The 15,981-nt window shown below is 44.7% G+C and overlaps 1 protein-coding gene across 5 annotated transcripts in view; it reads right to left on the reverse strand.

The window, feature by feature from the left end:
• The window catches only part of CUL9 (cullin 9), a 34,920-nt gene extending 19,011 nt beyond the window's left edge, over positions 1–15,909 (reverse strand). For 3 of the 5 annotated variants that reach the window (XM_079148073.1, XM_079148074.1, XM_079148077.1), the window contains exons 1-14: positions 15,366–15,909; positions 13,037–13,640; positions 12,349–12,503; positions 11,541–12,041; positions 10,908–11,043; positions 10,564–10,757; positions 9,898–10,300; positions 9,294–9,486; positions 6,062–6,269; positions 2,782–2,978; positions 2,203–2,420; positions 1,234–1,480; positions 1,050–1,155; positions 272–499 (exon numbers count right to left, since the gene is read on the reverse strand). In XM_079148073.1, the coding sequence (XP_079004199.1) occupies positions 272–499; positions 1,050–1,155; positions 1,234–1,480; positions 2,203–2,420; positions 2,782–2,978; positions 6,062–6,269; positions 9,294–9,486; positions 9,898–10,300; positions 10,564–10,757; positions 10,908–11,043; positions 11,541–12,041; positions 12,349–12,503; positions 13,037–13,631 (3,381 nt within the window). In that variant the 5' untranslated portion in view covers positions 13,632–13,640; positions 15,366–15,909. Of the gene's footprint in view, positions 1–271; positions 500–1,049; positions 1,156–1,233; positions 1,481–2,202; positions 2,421–2,781; positions 2,979–6,061; positions 6,270–9,293; positions 9,487–9,897; positions 10,301–10,563; positions 10,758–10,907; positions 11,044–11,540; positions 12,042–12,348; positions 12,504–13,036; positions 13,641–15,275 lie in introns of those variants that run through there. The other 2 variants (XM_079148075.1, XM_079148076.1) reach the window with 2 other exon arrangements.
• Between the last annotated feature and the right edge of the window lie 72 nt (positions 15,910–15,981).

Here is a 15,981-nt window from a genome sequence, read left to right on the forward strand (position 1 = left end):
CTGTAGCAGGAATATCAGAGAGGGAGGGAAGCAGAAAAGGAGGAACACAAGAGAAACATGTATAGAGAAAGGGGTCAAGGAGCAACAGAACACCCAACTCCTTTCTCCCCACATTTTGATAGGTCCATATGGGATAAAGGTTAGGGAATAAGTACTCCAGATTTGCTGCCACTTCTGCCAAACAGGAATCCCAAAGAGGCACAGATCGAGTGTCTTCCCCTTGCTTCTGGCTTACCTTCTCTCAGTTCTATATGCATAAGCTCCTCCTCACCTGAATGCAGCCAGCCAGGATGCTGGAGGTGAGTTTGCTATAGAGCTGGGCATACTTCTCACACTCTATTACCAGGTCCCGCAGCTCAGAGGCCAACAGCAGTTGAGCTGAGTGCTTGTCCAGGGTTTTGGAGAGGGCCTCTTTTGCTCCCAGGCAGCAGAGAACCACAGCATAGTCCTTATGCATCGAAGCCAGGCGATGCAGGAAGCAGGTCAGCTCCTGAACAATCTGACCCCAAAGCCACATGGATTAGTTTTTAGGAAACAAAGATCAGGCAAGCAAGGATTAAGGGCTGGGTCCAGTAAAGCAAGAGTGATGGCTGAGATTTTGGAGAAACTTGAAAGCCCAGAGAAAGGACAGGCCAAAGACAGAACAGTAGAGAACACTGGGGCCTCCAGAATAAGCTGGCAGTGGAAGAGCTTGGGCAGTTTCCCAAGTTTACTTCTGCCAGGACTAAGCTATCCCAAGAATCAACCATGGTGCCTGAGCTTCACTCCACATGCACAGACCCTGACAAGTGGAGAGCAAGGGCTATTTGGATTGATAAACATGAGCTTCTCCAAAACCCAGAATCTAAATCCAGGTACAGCCACAAGGTCAATACTCCAAAGATCCCAGTTCCAGAGACTCTTCAGTGACATCAGCTTTCCTCCCCCAACCCCCATCCCAGTGCCTGCAGACACATTCAGAATGGCTCTGCTGTGCCCTTAGCCTCAAGAGATGGGTGGTGCCCCAGATGCTGTCTTTCTCTTCCCCACTCCTTCCAGGGCTCTGGTACCTCAGAGTCACTGCTGGGGCCACTCAGGTAGTTGAGGCAGGGTTCCAAGACCTCATGCCAGGGGAGGACCATTGCCTCAGAGTAATCCAACAGGCGAGTCATGACCCTGTGAGGGGACAGAAACAAGTGAAGTCCCTGCAGTCCCCCTCACCCCTAAAGCATGGTGCCTGGACAGACTTCTCACCTCAGTACTGTCAGCAGCAGAGTCTTGTTGGGCCCAGGGGCATCCAGAGTTCGCAGCAACAGGAGGAAGGGCTGGGTCTCCTGCTGGAGGCGCTTGAGGAGGGGCCTCACAGCACCCGCTGGGCTGCCCTCATGGCACAACATATGCTCCAAGTCCAGGAGTAGTTCTGCAGATGGGCCCCCCACTAGGGATCGAATCAGTAGCTCAGGTGACCCATCCTGGCCCTGGGCACTGGGGGTCTCCAATGCTGCAGCCAAAACATGCAAGGGGGGTGGGAAATATTTTTGAAAAGGAGTTGGATGTCTACAGTTTTTACCAAACGAAGAGAGGTTTAATTTTTTTTTTCTGTTCCCAAATACAGACATAACTACATCTGAAAATAAATCTAGTATAGCAAACATTGTCAAGTTAAACACATTTTTAATCTCATAAAGTTAGCTATAACCATACAGTACTGTTTGCTAAAATAAATATAGCGGTTATAATTATATCCCCAAATACCTAACATGATGACTTTAGATTTATAGACTACTAGATATATATTGTTTGTTATCTGTCCATACTTCTGTTTTTTAAATATAAGGTTTCTTTTCTGTGCTACCAATATTTAATGTTTCTAGTCACAAATTTTCTGTTCCATAAATTGCAATTCCTTTACAGAAGGCTTCCCTACATGTCATTTCAACAAATTTTCTACTTTCTAAGACTGGACCAAACCTAGGCAAAACTGGCTAGATTCGATATATGTTTAAAGTCATTCACAGAAGGCAATTTCTTTGCACCTATTCTAGGATATCCTACCCTTGTCAGGAAGTTCCATTTAAGACCTACCTTGAGCACCAAAACCCTCACTCATTTCCTAAGGATAGTTCATATCTTTCTTCTAAGAACTGCTTTGTAAATCTTAGCCTTCCTGGCCACTGGCCGGCAGCATATGACTCCTCAGCAGAACCTCCCTCACAGTGGTACCTGCATGCTCAGGACTACCCGGTGGCTCAGAATAGCGATTGAGAAGCATCATGAGAATGGTGCGTGTTGTAGGCATGGGTTCTACTCCTGGTGCTATTCCCGAGTGCCTGAACAAGGTGTCTCTCAGCTCTCGGGTTATAATCTGGTCTCCCAGAGTGTGGTGGTTGCACAAAAGCATGTTGAGCAGAAGTAGTCCATTTCTCACTGCAGAGGAACACCTGAAAGAGGGAGGTGACCCAGAAAGAAATTGATGGTGAATGAAATGGAAGCAGGGAAGCAAGTGAAGAAGACCCGCAATTGAGGGGGCTCCTATCCCTCTGAGGCAGGACTTCTGGCCTCCTGACCTCAGGCCACTCCTCCCAGTCCCATGAAGAAAGGGCAGGGTCTCTATCCTTTCTCTGGGAATCTCCCTACCCCAACAACTTAGTGTCTCATCCAAGGACATTCAGGGAGGGCCACTAGCACTTAATTCAGAAGTAACAACATAAGAGGAATTTCCGTGGAGTGCATGAGCCTGGGGCAGAGTAGTGGGGTTTGGGACTTAGCAGAAATCTGGAGTTCAGAGGATAATGTCCTGACCCCTCAGTGTTCAGCATCAGGATCACAGCTGCAGGGACAGTAAGGAGTAGGCTCTCAGAGCCTGGGCGTGTGGCTGAATCAATGCTGGCGAAGATCTCTCTTGTCATCTGGGCATCAAACAAAGGCTGAATGGAATCTCGACCACTAACAAAAGTGGGGATTTCTGAGGAGCTAGCAACAGCCATCATCTTCAACACCTGCAAGGGGGATGTGGAAGCAGAGTTAGGAGTGGACAGTTACCATAAGGAAGTGGGGAGATAGGGGTCAGCATTCTATACCTCAAACTTGGGGGTAGCTGAACTATTTGCAAATAGGTAGTACAGGAGATGAAAATAGAAGAAACAGTGATAGAATACTGAATGCTAAGAAGGACAGAAGGAGAGAAAGAGAGAGGAATGAAGAAAAGAAAACAAAGCAAACAAAACAATCTAAGACTTGATGGCAAAATCAGCCCACCACTTCACTCTGCCTGTTGGCTCTCAGCTCCAAGGCTACAACAGTGCTGGCTACCCACTCCTGAATACCCTCCTCAGGATGGTACCCTTTCACAGCCTCAGCTGTCTTCAGAGGCTTTCCTGGAAGTCCTCTAACATCTCAAGTGACCACTCCTTCCTTTGCAAAACCTCTCTTCCCTGAGTCCTATGGCTTCATAGCCTTGTTTTTCTACTCTTTGTTGTTCTTTTGTCTGGGCCTCGAGCACTGAAGTTCCTTGTCCCCTTTCTTTTATCTTTTTGTGCTCCCTCCCTAGACTACTTTATCCACTCTTATTACCACCTGTATGCCTTCCAAACCTGTCCCCTAGCCTTAGTATCCAGCCCTTCTTGACAATGCTAGTTGGTTCTCACCAGCACAGTGGTTTGAATTATAGGAAAAGAACCTGTAAAACTTATTTGCTGGTACTTGAGAAAAATTAATTTTAAATGAACACTTCATCACAGAGTACAGAATGTCTCTGCTGGTTAAACGGTCTTAGTGACTCTTTAGAAACAACTCACTAAGGATGGACAAAGCTAGAATTTATTCTCAAGAAGGTCCTTGTAACGCCTAAGCCCTCCAAGCAAATGCCACCTGGTAATGAGGACTTCTTCCTTTGATTACCTAATTCTATAGACCTCAAGGAACAAACAAGATGATGCAATTCTATTATGGGCAAGAGTTCAACTGATTCATAAGGATAAATGTTGTATTTTGGCCATGTAATTTGAGAGGATCAAGGAATTGTTTGAGCACATGTGACCTAGTCTATGAATACCTGGCAGCTCTTGGAAGGAGAAGAACTTCACTGATCCCATAAAGGAAAGAGCCTCTTGCTCTGTCCTGGAACAGCCTGCTTTAAGAGTGATGTCCTCCCATCCATGCTGTTGTCACTAGACTCTTAGAATCCATTCTCAGAACTGCTCTGATTGAAGTCTACCTGTCCCCTGCAGAGACCATCAGGCTATACAGAGCCATACTTCCCAACCCACACTAGCAGCCAGCACTTCTGTCTTGAGTAGTGAGGAAGTCAATCTCCTGTAAGCTCCCCTGAACAAAGGCTTCCCTTTCCTGTTCTCTGTGGTCAGGAGGGCCAGGGTTTGTTTTACCCAAATCTGGTGAGGGAATATTTTCTGGGTAAGGGCACCAATCAGATAAAAGGGCAAAAAAAAAAAAATCCCTTTCATTTAACTGTCCCGTTTAGAACATTAGCCTTCAACCAGACATTCTATATACCTAAAAACTCAACTTCTGATCTCCTTCTTCCCCCTACCCCTTTTCCTGCAACCTTCCCTTTTTTTTTTTTTAATATTATTTTAGTTGTCAGTGGACACCTTTACTTTTATTTATTTATTTTTATGTGGTGCTGAGGATCAAACTCAGCACCTCACACCTAGGCGAGCGCTCCACCGCTGAGCCATAACCCCAGCTCCAACATTCTTTAACTTAATAAACAGCCACTTCATGTATTCTGCTGCTCAATCTTAATCCTGAGCATCATTCTTTTTGCTAATTAATTTTCTCCACATTTGTATTGATGCATTCCCTGCTCCCACCCACTGATCTCTTTCTTCTGTTCTAACTGATCTTCCTTTGTTTTTCATGTGCTCATTCCCCACATTTCTTTTCCTTTTTCCTCCCTAGTTTTCACAAATGAGAGAAAACATGAGCCTTGACCTTGAGAGTTTATCTTATTTCACTTAACATATGGTCTCAAGTTCTATTCATTTTCCTACAAGTAACATAATTTCATTTTTCTTTATGGCTGAGTAAAACTCCATTGTATACACATACCACATTTTCTTTATCCATTCATCTATGGATGGACACCTAGGCTAGTTCCATAGTTTGGCTATTGTGAATTGTGCTGCTATAAAAACCAATATGCATGTATCACTGTAGTATATATTGACTTTAATTCTTCAGAATAAATACCAAGGAGTGGTATAGTTGGGTCATATGGTAGTTCCATGCCTACTCTTTTGATGCCCTCCATAGTGATTTCCATGGTGGTTTTACTAATTTACAATCCCATCAACAGTATAAGTGTGTTCCTTTTTCTCCACATCCTCTCCAGCAAATACTATTGTTTGTATTCTTGATGACTGCCACTCTGACTGGTATGATGATATCTCAGTGTAGTTTTAATCTGCATTTCCCTTGAATATTTTTCATGTATTTGTTGGCCATTTGTATTTCTTTTGAGAAGTATCTGTTTACTTCATTTGCCATTTATTTTTTTAAATATTTTTTAGTTGGAGATGGACATAATACCTTTATTTATTTATCTTTATGTGATGCTGAGGATTGAACCCAGTGCCTCGCACGTGCTAGGCAAGCGCTCTACTGAGCCACAACCCCAGCCCACTGCCCATTTATTAACGGGGTTTTTTTTGGTGTTTAACTTTTTCAGTTTTTTATATATTCTAGATATTAATCTTCTGCCAGAAGAGTAGCTAGCAAAGATTTTCTCCTTCTGTAGGTTCTCTATTCACATTCATAATTGTTTTCTTTGCTGTGGAGAAGTTTTTTAATTTGATGCCATCCCATTAATTAACTCTTGGCATTATTTCCTGAGCTTTAGGAGTTCTGTGTCTCTAACCTGACATCATTTTTAAAAACCCCCTTCCCCATTTCTCCAAACAGGCAACCTCCAAGACTGTCCTGATTACATTCTTAAATCCATGTGTGTCTTTTCTTTCATTCTAATGTCTACATCCTAATCCAAATATCCCCAAGATATCAGAAGCTCCCCAATCTGCCTGTTCTGCCCATTGCTCTTTCCCACCAGGCCCAATGCACTCACCGCCAGCCCTGCCTGTTGCACCAAGACAGAAGTCTTATATTCTTGCATGCAAACCAGTACAGCGTAGATGCCACCCTCCCTGGCAAAGAGTGGGCGCCACTCGTGCTTGGTCATGAGCAGGTAAAGGAGGCGGAGGGCCAGCACCACCACCATCTTCTCTCCCACCTGATTGGTCAGCAACTCCACCAGCGTCTTCACTAGCTTCTCTCTGAGAAAAGACGAGACACTGGGGCTCCCCATCCCATGGAATCTTGCCTGACTTTCACCATCTGACTCCCTGCCCAACCCCATCCATTAAGATCCTGCCCATCCCCCTCCCTAACCTGTTTTCCTTGCCCTCCCTATCACTCACTATCTCCTTCCCTCTGCAGATAAATTATCCCTGGTAGAGAGCAATGGCTACTAACTGGCTCAGTTTTCCAAATGAATCTATAGATTCAATGTAATTCTATCAAAATGCCTTAGAAGTTAAAAAAAAAATTATAGGTAGATTCGGGCTGAGGAAGAAAAATGCGTAAGAATAATCAAGAAATATTTGGAAGGAGCTGGGCACAGTAGTGCAAGTCCGTTATCCCAGTGGCTGGGGAGGCCCTCAGAAAAACTGAGGTGCTAAGCAACTCAGTGAGACCCTGTCTCAAAAAATAAAAATAAAAAACAGGGCTGGGGATGTGGCTCGGTGGTTGAGTGTCCCTGAGTTCAATTCCCAGTACCAATAATAATAATAATAATAATAATAATAATCAAGAAACGTTTGGAAGGGTTAGGGATGTAGCTTAATGGTAGAACATTTGTGTAACATGCTTGAAGCCCTGCGTTTGATTCCCAGCACCTCAAAACAAACAAAAAGAAATGTTTGGAACAAAATAATGACAGATTGCCTAAAGTTATCCAAATGTAACTATAAAGACATAATAAGACATAATAATTAAAACTCTAAAAGTGATACAGGGTAGACAAACAGATCAATTAATGAAAAGAGATAAGAGTGGCATCTCATCAATGAGGACAGAACGGATCACTTGAAAACTGATATTGGGCTGGGGATACATCTCAGTGGTAGAGAGTGTGTGCTCAAAGTGCATGAGACCCTGGGTTCAACCCCTAGCACCAAAAAAAACCCCAAAACAAAAAATGTGATGTTGAGACACTTGAACTGGAGTTGCAGCTCTACCTCACACCATTTGTAAAAACAAATTGCAAATAGATTTTAAAAGGAATGTAAAAAACAAAAAACCATAGATAATTTTAGAAAATATTTTTCTACCCTGAAATAGGACAGACCTTTCCTAATGGACTCAAAATCTAGATGATATAGAAAAAAGTTGAAAAATAGCAGCAAAAAAGCCTAAAACTTCAGCATAATGAAATACACTATGAGCAAAATTAAGAGGTAAACAACATGAGCTGGAGAAAAGGTTCAGTGGAAATGCTGATGTGAAATAAAAAGAAGTGGTGCCCCAAGAGTCCCTAGTACACAATGAAGGCTAAAAGAGACAAAAAGCAAGTACTAACACCTTTGACCTTGAGGGATACAGATGAGAAGGTGGTCTGGGAACTATGAAGAAAATAATACAAGTGGAGAATTTCTGGGAAAGAAGGCAAATAAACTCGGGAAGTTGTTTTGATCTACATTTTTCAGAGGGCTTATGAGACTAGAGAGTGAATCAAATATACTTTTAATTCATATCTGCTTCTGTAGCCAGGATTTTTATGAACTACTTAATGTACATAGGTTAGTATATATGAATAGGTAAAAAATGTAAGTAAGAATATCTGCCAAAATATTAACACATATTATCTCTATATAAAGGTATTTCAGATGATTTTTATCTTTCTAATTTTCTGATATTTTACAGTGAGCATGTATTCTTTTATAACCACAAAAATAAAGCTAGGACTGGGGATATAGCTCAGTTGGTAGAGTGCTTCCCTCGCAAGCACAAAGCCCTGGGTTCAATCCCCAGTACCACAAAAAGAAAAAAGAAAATGTGATTTTTTAAAAGACAAACTGAATATTTGAAACATAAATAATAGAAGTTTAACATCCAGAATGCCTATAAATCCTTGAGAAAAAGGCAATGACCCAATTAAAAAGTGGGTAAAGAATAAGAACAAATTGTTATAGAACACAACAAATGCATGCAAATATGCCTAGCTTTATCAGAAATAAGAAATTAAAAGATACAAATCATTTAAAATTTTTACTGATTTAATCTATTGTTTTTGAGAATGATATCCCATATTGACAGAGGTAAAGGAAAACAGATTCACTAGAACACTGTACTTGAATTTGGCTGTGACCATATCAGAGTTCCATGCAGTCATGAAAATAAGGAGTGGTTCCATGTGGACAGACATGGAAACGCTCTGTGACATACTAAGGGGGTGTACAGAAACACACAGTCACAGAAACAACCTCTAGAGCCAAAAGGACCTAGGTTTGAATCCTGGCTCTGCTATCTACAGAACTCTGAGCTAACGTGGTTTAAATTCTCTAAACCTGATTTCCCAACAAAACAGTAATACTGGTACTAATAATGATGGAATAATAATATCAATGCTTCCTTGGTATCAGGCAGATTTAATGTGAATGTATGTAAAACTCTAGCACAGAAGAGTTTAAGGAATATTTTAACAACCCACCTCTTGCTTATATATTAAAAACACAAACTCAGAAAATATTCTATTTCCACTTCAATAAGTACAATTTTTATGTTTTTATGCATCAATTAAAAATAAATTTAATGCAAACATTTAAAACACTATGTTTATTATTTGTAATTAAGAAGCAAAAAAAAACTTTAAAAATGAAAAGCTGAGAAAAGGAAGAGGAAGAAAAACAGTTTTTAAAGAAAAAAAATAAGCTCTAGAGCCAAAAGGACCTAGGTTTGACTCCTGGTTCTGCTATCTATAAAACTCTGAGCTAAGGTTTCTTAAATTCCCTAAACTTATTTTCTCACTCAAACAATAACACTGATATTAACAGTAATAATGAAATAACAATACTATCAATGTTTCCTTCATGTTAGGTAGAGTAAATGAAATAAATGCATGTAAAATCCTAGCATAGAAGGGCTCTGAGAATATTTTAACCCTACTTCCTGCTCAGCTGCTCCTCAGGTTGACCCTTCCTTCACCCCCAGTCTTTCTAATTCTTCATTGCTTCTTTCCCACAATCATCCTCACTGCCCACAGCTTCAACCCAAACCTCTTCCCTCTGTAACATGCTAACCTTAGTGATCTGTCAGGACGGACCAGAGGGTGGTCCCGCTCTGTGACCTCTTCCAAAGCCTGAGAGAGGGCAGAGAGCCCTGAAAGCTGCAGGTTTGTGTCCAAGCTGGATATCTGTACAGTGGCCACGACTGCTGCCACATGCTGATCCAGGGAGCTGCGTGGACCAGGACCTCGCAAAGCTCTAGCCATTTCTGAAATTGGTGGGGGAAAGGCAAGTGGCTAAAAGAACTGTGGCACCTCCACACTGGAAGTCTTTAAAGGTCAAGCCCAGTTATCCTACTGACATTTAAATATATTATTTGTAACTACAGCTTGCATTTGGAACATTTCCAATTCTGTATGAAGGATCTAATCAAACTCTGAAGATGGAAATACCATGAGAAATGCACTCTCCTTTTCCAGAGATACTGAAGAAAGGGAGTAGCGCTTGGTCAGGTACAATCAAGGTCAAAGGGAAGAAGATGGATGCACAGTTGCAAACCATTCTCCCCTGCAAAAAGGACCTCACTCCACAGCTTTCCCTCCACCCTCGCCACCCACTTCTGGGCCCAAACAGCGCTTGTTCCAATGTGTTTGCCCTCCCCTCCCAGAATCTGACTCACCACTGGCTGCCTCCTTCATCTCAGGGGACAGCAACATCCCCTCAGTCACCAAAAGCTGGTTAAACAGCTGTGAATCACTCTGGGCCATGGGGGGCTCAGTCTTTGCCTTAACAGGCTCTGCCTCTGCCTGAGGGGGCTCAGTCTTTGCTTTGGGGGATTCGGTCTCTTCCTCTGAGAAGTTGGCCTCTGACTTGGACTCCTCTTCTGGATCTGGGGTACAGGAGTGACTTCGTGAAGATAAACTGCTTAGTTCTTCAGGTAGCAGCCCATATTTGGTGTAGATTTGGGAGTTGAGCAGGTCACGGAGGGTGCTGCCCTCAAACCGATTACTGAGAACCCGCAGCAGACCCTCAGCCATCTCTACAGGCACGGAGATCTCACCTAGGGCCTTTTCACCCAGGCTCTGTCAATACAAAGGATATAAATTTCAGGAACAAGCAGATACAAAGGTCCTGGGGGATAGTAATGGACCCACCATGACTTCATACTAAGAGCCTCACAGCACATGTCTCCCCCCACCAACAAGACCCCTATACTCTCTAATTCTAGCCTCCCCTTATGTGGTATCCATAGATTGAACTTCCTTTAGAGTTTCCACCCCTAACCTCATTACAATTATCCTTAATCCCTTAATATCCACCTCCCCATATCTCAGGTCGACAATACCTCATCCAGTTTCTCCTGAAGATTCTGGAAAATTGGTTGCTGCTCACATATATCTAACTTTTTGATGAAGAAAAGCAGTTCCCACCACTCAGCTTGGGTCAGGTATCCCAATTCCTCATTCTTCTGAGGCTCAGTCTGGAGGTATGGCAAGCAGTAGAGGCCATCCACAGGCTTCCAGTCCCAGGAGGGAAATGCTAAGGATACAAGGATAGGGCTATCAGCACCCAACAGAAATAAGAGTTGATTTCTGAACCTCTGGGGAAGCTCCCAGTCAGAAGTGGCTTCATACCAGACATCACTCCTCTGTTCAGAGATAGGCTATCCACGTCCTCTCTTAGGCTCACCTGTGCCCAATACAGTAGCCCCTGCCCCCTTCTCCACAGCTGCCGAAGCTGAATCCCCAGTAGCTTCCTCAGCGCCCAATATCTCCAGCATGTGCCAATGCACCCAGTAGGTGCGGCCTGTCGACTGCCAGAAGACCTGGCATAAGGGAAGAACAGAGAGGGCTCAGTGCTCTGAGATCTGGGCTGTGAAAGCTTGAAAGAATATGCCCAAGCCCAGATCTGGATCACACCCTCAGATACACACCTGTCTAGGTTTGGAAGAACCTCCACATAGCTAAAGGATTCCTTTCCCTATCAGGAGTGGGTCCTGCCTCTCTTCCTAACCTTGATGGTCTCCGTTCCCACACTCTTTCCTAGCTTCTTCCACCAATGGAAGTGGTGATATTATCTCCATGTATCACTTCTGCTTCCTGGTAATGAGTTTTTCCATGACCCCACAGCCCACCACATTCACCAAGTTTTCTCAATTCTTCAAATGACACCCCCTCATTGACTGATGCTCTCTTACCATTCCAATTCCCCCCGGAAGGTTTTCTCCTTGGGTGGCATACCAGAGCCTCCTACATGAAGTCCCAGTTTATGCCCCACCCAGAACAGATCCCCAACAGTTTCCCACCACTGTGAGTCCCTTACCTGCACGGGGGGCACGCCACTGTTGCTCTGCCGGAACTCGCCTTCATCTCCAGCACTGATCTCTTCGTAATCGTCCAGCATCCGCACTCGCATGCCTGGCTGCAGTGTCTGCTGCACGTACTCGCCATAGCCACTACGGCTAGAGAATTCAGAACGCTGACGGAAGGCCCACCCTTGCCTTCTGGGGATGGTGACAATGGTGGGGAGTAAAAGGGGTGGTCCTGAAATGCAGGGTTGAAAGATAGACCGAGGTGGCCGTGGTGGTAATGTGCCCTGTTCACTGAGGTTCCGGGCCCAGCCCATGCTCCGCACCAGTTCTGAAATGAGGTTGCCCACCGCTATGCTGAATTCGAGCTCCCTTTGTCCCCGGTTTTTCTCCCTCGTGGTGCACAGGGAGCTTTGGTCTCCAGTTCCTGGCTCTGGACTGTTATTCAGTTGATCCAGCAGGGAAGTGACACATAGGTAGCGCTTCACCAGGGAGAAGAGCAGCTTTCCTGGGATCTAGAACATAATCCTAGGTATAGGTTTATCTCTTCCTGGCTTTGGCCTCTTCCCTTCCCCCTTAATATTCTCCTCCACAGAAATTGCAAAGGTCTCATTCCTAGGCCTGTAGCTCTTCGATTTGTGTAAAAACACACAGGAAGGTCTTAAAACACTTGGGTTCTAATTTTTAAAATTCTCAATGGGAGTGGACATGAACCTTCACTTTAACTACATCTCCAGGTGGCTTTTGTGCTGACACAGTCCTGAACAATAGTTTCAGAAAAAAATGCCTTGAACAGAGCATTCCCCCATAGCAGTGGAGTACCTGAGGCAGATGAATGCCTTCAAAAGCCATGCAGTGCTCTTCAGAGGACGTGGTCTCTGCAAACAGCTCCAGCAAAGTATAGCGGCTGTCAAAATCCATGTGCTGCTCGATGCCATCTTGCTGGCTCAGTGACAGAAGGACGTGAGCCCGACTCCCTGTAATCCACACCCAATCCGTATCTTCTCCTCAATCCCCAGTACTTTCTCCCTGCCTTTCCCAGGCTTTCTATCTCCTTCCCTAGAGGTTTTCAAATTTCTTTGTGACTAAAACCCACAGCAAAAAAAATATATTTTATATGGTGACCTGGAACAAACACTTGCGCATAAAACTGGAACATACAACATGCTACAAAACTTACTATGTACTACATACAGATATGTTGCAAAAATATTGGTTATAACCTAAAAAACTGACTTCACAACCAATAAATCTCAACCCACAGCTTAAAAATTGCAAGTCTACCCCATTCTCTTTCCTGACACTGCACTGAGAATGGACACATAAATCAAATGCTAACATTTTATCCTATTTATGTAGCTATATTACCTACTACCCTATATGCTTCCTTTACACTGAATTGATATTCACCAAATACTACGTATTATTATAGAGTTAGAAAATCTCTCTGTTTTTACTCCTTGTAGCCCCATTCTCTCCAATGTTTTCCTTCTTTCCCTGGCTGTCTTACCAGCATCGTGGGCTGCCAGAGCCTGCAGCATCTTGCCCGCACTCCGACGGATTTGAGGCTCAGGATTGCACAACATATGCATGAGCAGGTCCAGGGCTCCTGTTTCCCTAAAGACCCCAGTGAGGGGCCCGATGCTGGCGTATGCACTGAGCACATGGATGGTGTGGAGCACAGCAGCGGTGAGGCTTGAGGTCCCACCTTCTGCCAACTGCCTGGCAGCCCTTTGTACCAGAGCCCGCACATCGGCTTCCATCTCTCCCATTGCCACATCGTCCAGGCCTCCTGGATCTCGGGGATAGCTTCCTGAACCCCCAGCTGGTTCATGCTGAGGTCCCTTAGATAGTGCCCGCTCACCTAATAGCATGGGGCAGTTAGCATAGACCTCTGGGGCCGACAGCCACATGAGGATGTGCTCTGCTTTGCCTTCCTCCACACCCACTTTGCCTACTTCCCCACACTTCAGGACACTCCATCGGATCAGGTATTCAGGGCGTCCATCATGTCCAGGCCGTTGTCGAATAAGTTCTTCAGGATATGCCTGCAGTTGGGGCCCCAAGGGCACCATAAGGTCCCTAGCACGCCGTTCTCCTATCATCCTGATCTCCTGAGATACAGAAAGAGAAAGATAAGACAGTATGGGGAAAGAAAGACCACACAGAGTACAATAACTCTTGGAACTGAGAGAGGGTGGGTGGTATTGGCAGGCTACATGGTAGAATTTAGAGGCCAAACAAAAGGTAAAGAATAAGATGGAATGAACAATTGAATCTACTTTGGGATTTTTAAGAGAAGGAGTGAATATATCAAGGGGATGAAATAAAGGGCTTCAAGAAATGGAAAAGATTACAAAGACAATAAGAGTAACAAGCAAGGTAACAATACAGAGAGTTAACAGTTAAGCAGAACAGTCTCCACAGTAAATAGTAGGGTGGCTAAAGGATACAGATCAAAACTTAGAAGGCTAACAGGAGTGAGCATGAAGGATAGCAACATATGAGATAATGAGGCCAGAAGGCTGGGGGAGGGGCAGGATAGGGTAAAGCTGGAATGTGGATATAGAGGTGGGCCACAACGATACAAAGAAGGAGGGGAAAGGAGGCAGGGATGTAGGGGGCAGATGACTGGATGGGGAAAATGTATGAGTCTTGAGAAAGGGGGAGTAGCCTAGGGACCAGATAAACTTGTGTGAGGAAAAGACCAGGTACCACCCTGTATTTATGCTGTATGGTAAGGGTCTAGGTCAGCTAGATATAGATGGAGGTAGTACTCATAGGGTATAGGGTAGCGAATGAGGTCAGATAAATCTGATTCTTAATTCCAATTCACACTGGCATAGTTTTGAACAAGTTGCTTAAAATCTGAGTCTGCTTCCTTCTTTATAAGGTGTTAATATTCACACCTATCCCATGAAGTTGTTAAAAAAAAAAAAAAAACTAATAAGACCACCAACGTAATACATTTAGCCCAAATAGCATTTAGGGCTGGGGATGTAGCTCAGCCGTAGAATGCTTGCCAGGCATGTACCAGGTCGTGGGTTCAATTCTAGCACCAAAGAAACAAATAAACAAAACAGAATCTAGCATATGAGTGCTCAGTAAACATGGTCTAATATTAATCTATTATTCTTACAAGATAGTTATCAGATAAATGAGTTATTAAGTCAGAAGATTACAAAAGGGAGTAGAATGTTTAGGAAAAGACGTGTGATAAGCAGTGTAAAGGCAAAAGAGAATAGTGAGCATAAGAGCGTAAGGTAAACCAGTCGAAGAAATGGTGATCAGGGCAGAGATTGTGTCAGGGTACAGGAACGGAAGACAAAAAAGGACTGAAGAGAAAGAGACATGAAGGATGTGGACCTCAGTGAGGGTAGGGATTCACTGAGCGTGGGAGTAGGGAGAGGCTGGGAGGTAACCAGCAACTCAGCAATGGGCAAATGATTAGTGCAGGGAGAAGTAAAACTGAATACGCCCGGGAGTGGGGGCAGAAAATTGAGGAGGCCCAATGTGGGCCTAGACCGGGAGCAATAAACAGGTGTGGGAGTGATGTCTGGCCACAGAGACTGCGCCCAGCGGATAGCAAGGCCAGGCCCATGCTTCCAGGACGGTGGGGCGGTGGAGACCTGTGCAGCGAGGCGAATGGGACTGAGGGACGGGGTAGGGATGGGGGAACCAAGTAGGCATGGTGGGGGGCGCGGTCAGAGAAGATTGACAGGACAGAGCGAAATCTCAAAGAATAAGACCTGGTTCCCTCCAGCAACCCCATAGAGAGGGGGTAAGGGACCGCAGAGATTGGGGAAGGGACTGGGTCGGGCGCAGAAACCTCCTCTCACCTCCCGCCGTCCGGCCCGGTCCTCGCTGGGACCCGCCGTCCAGGTCCCGCCTCCTCGGCAGCTCCCTTCCGGGTCACACGGCGAGTGCGCGCACCGCCTAGCATCTACGATCTACGGGTCTCACCGCGGTTCACGCCGAGTGTGGCGGAACGGCGCGCGTGGAGCATGCGTACTACTTCCGGGCCCCCTGCTAGTAGAGGGGGCGTGTGAAGGCGGAGCGCGACCAGAGTGCAGTATCACTGTCTGGTTGTTCCTTCTCAGCGGGAGTAGGCTGCCCTTTCCATGCACTCAACCCTAAAACTTCCTTTCTGCCTTCCTTATAATCTATCTCCGGTTACTTAATCCATTCTGAAACATAGTAACCCACCCTCCACCCTTGGGCTGTTTCGACTTTTCAGTAGGTCACGTGCCATGACTTCCCCAAACACATCCGCAGTACTTTAGGTAATTTGTCCCACTTAGCTCATTAAATTAAAAATCGGTGAACTCTGCTGGCCTAAGCACCTAGCAAAAAACCATGCAGAGGAAAAACAGCTCCCACCCCCATATTTGTTCACACAGAATTCAACAGCACAAAGCACCTCCTTAACATTCCATTTTCATCAAACAGCCAGAT

Source organism: Sciurus vulgaris (genome assembly GCF_902686455.1).
Source record: "Sciurus vulgaris genome assembly, chromosome: 7".
Taxonomy (NCBI): Eukaryota; Metazoa; Chordata; class Mammalia; order Rodentia; family Sciuridae; genus Sciurus; species Sciurus vulgaris.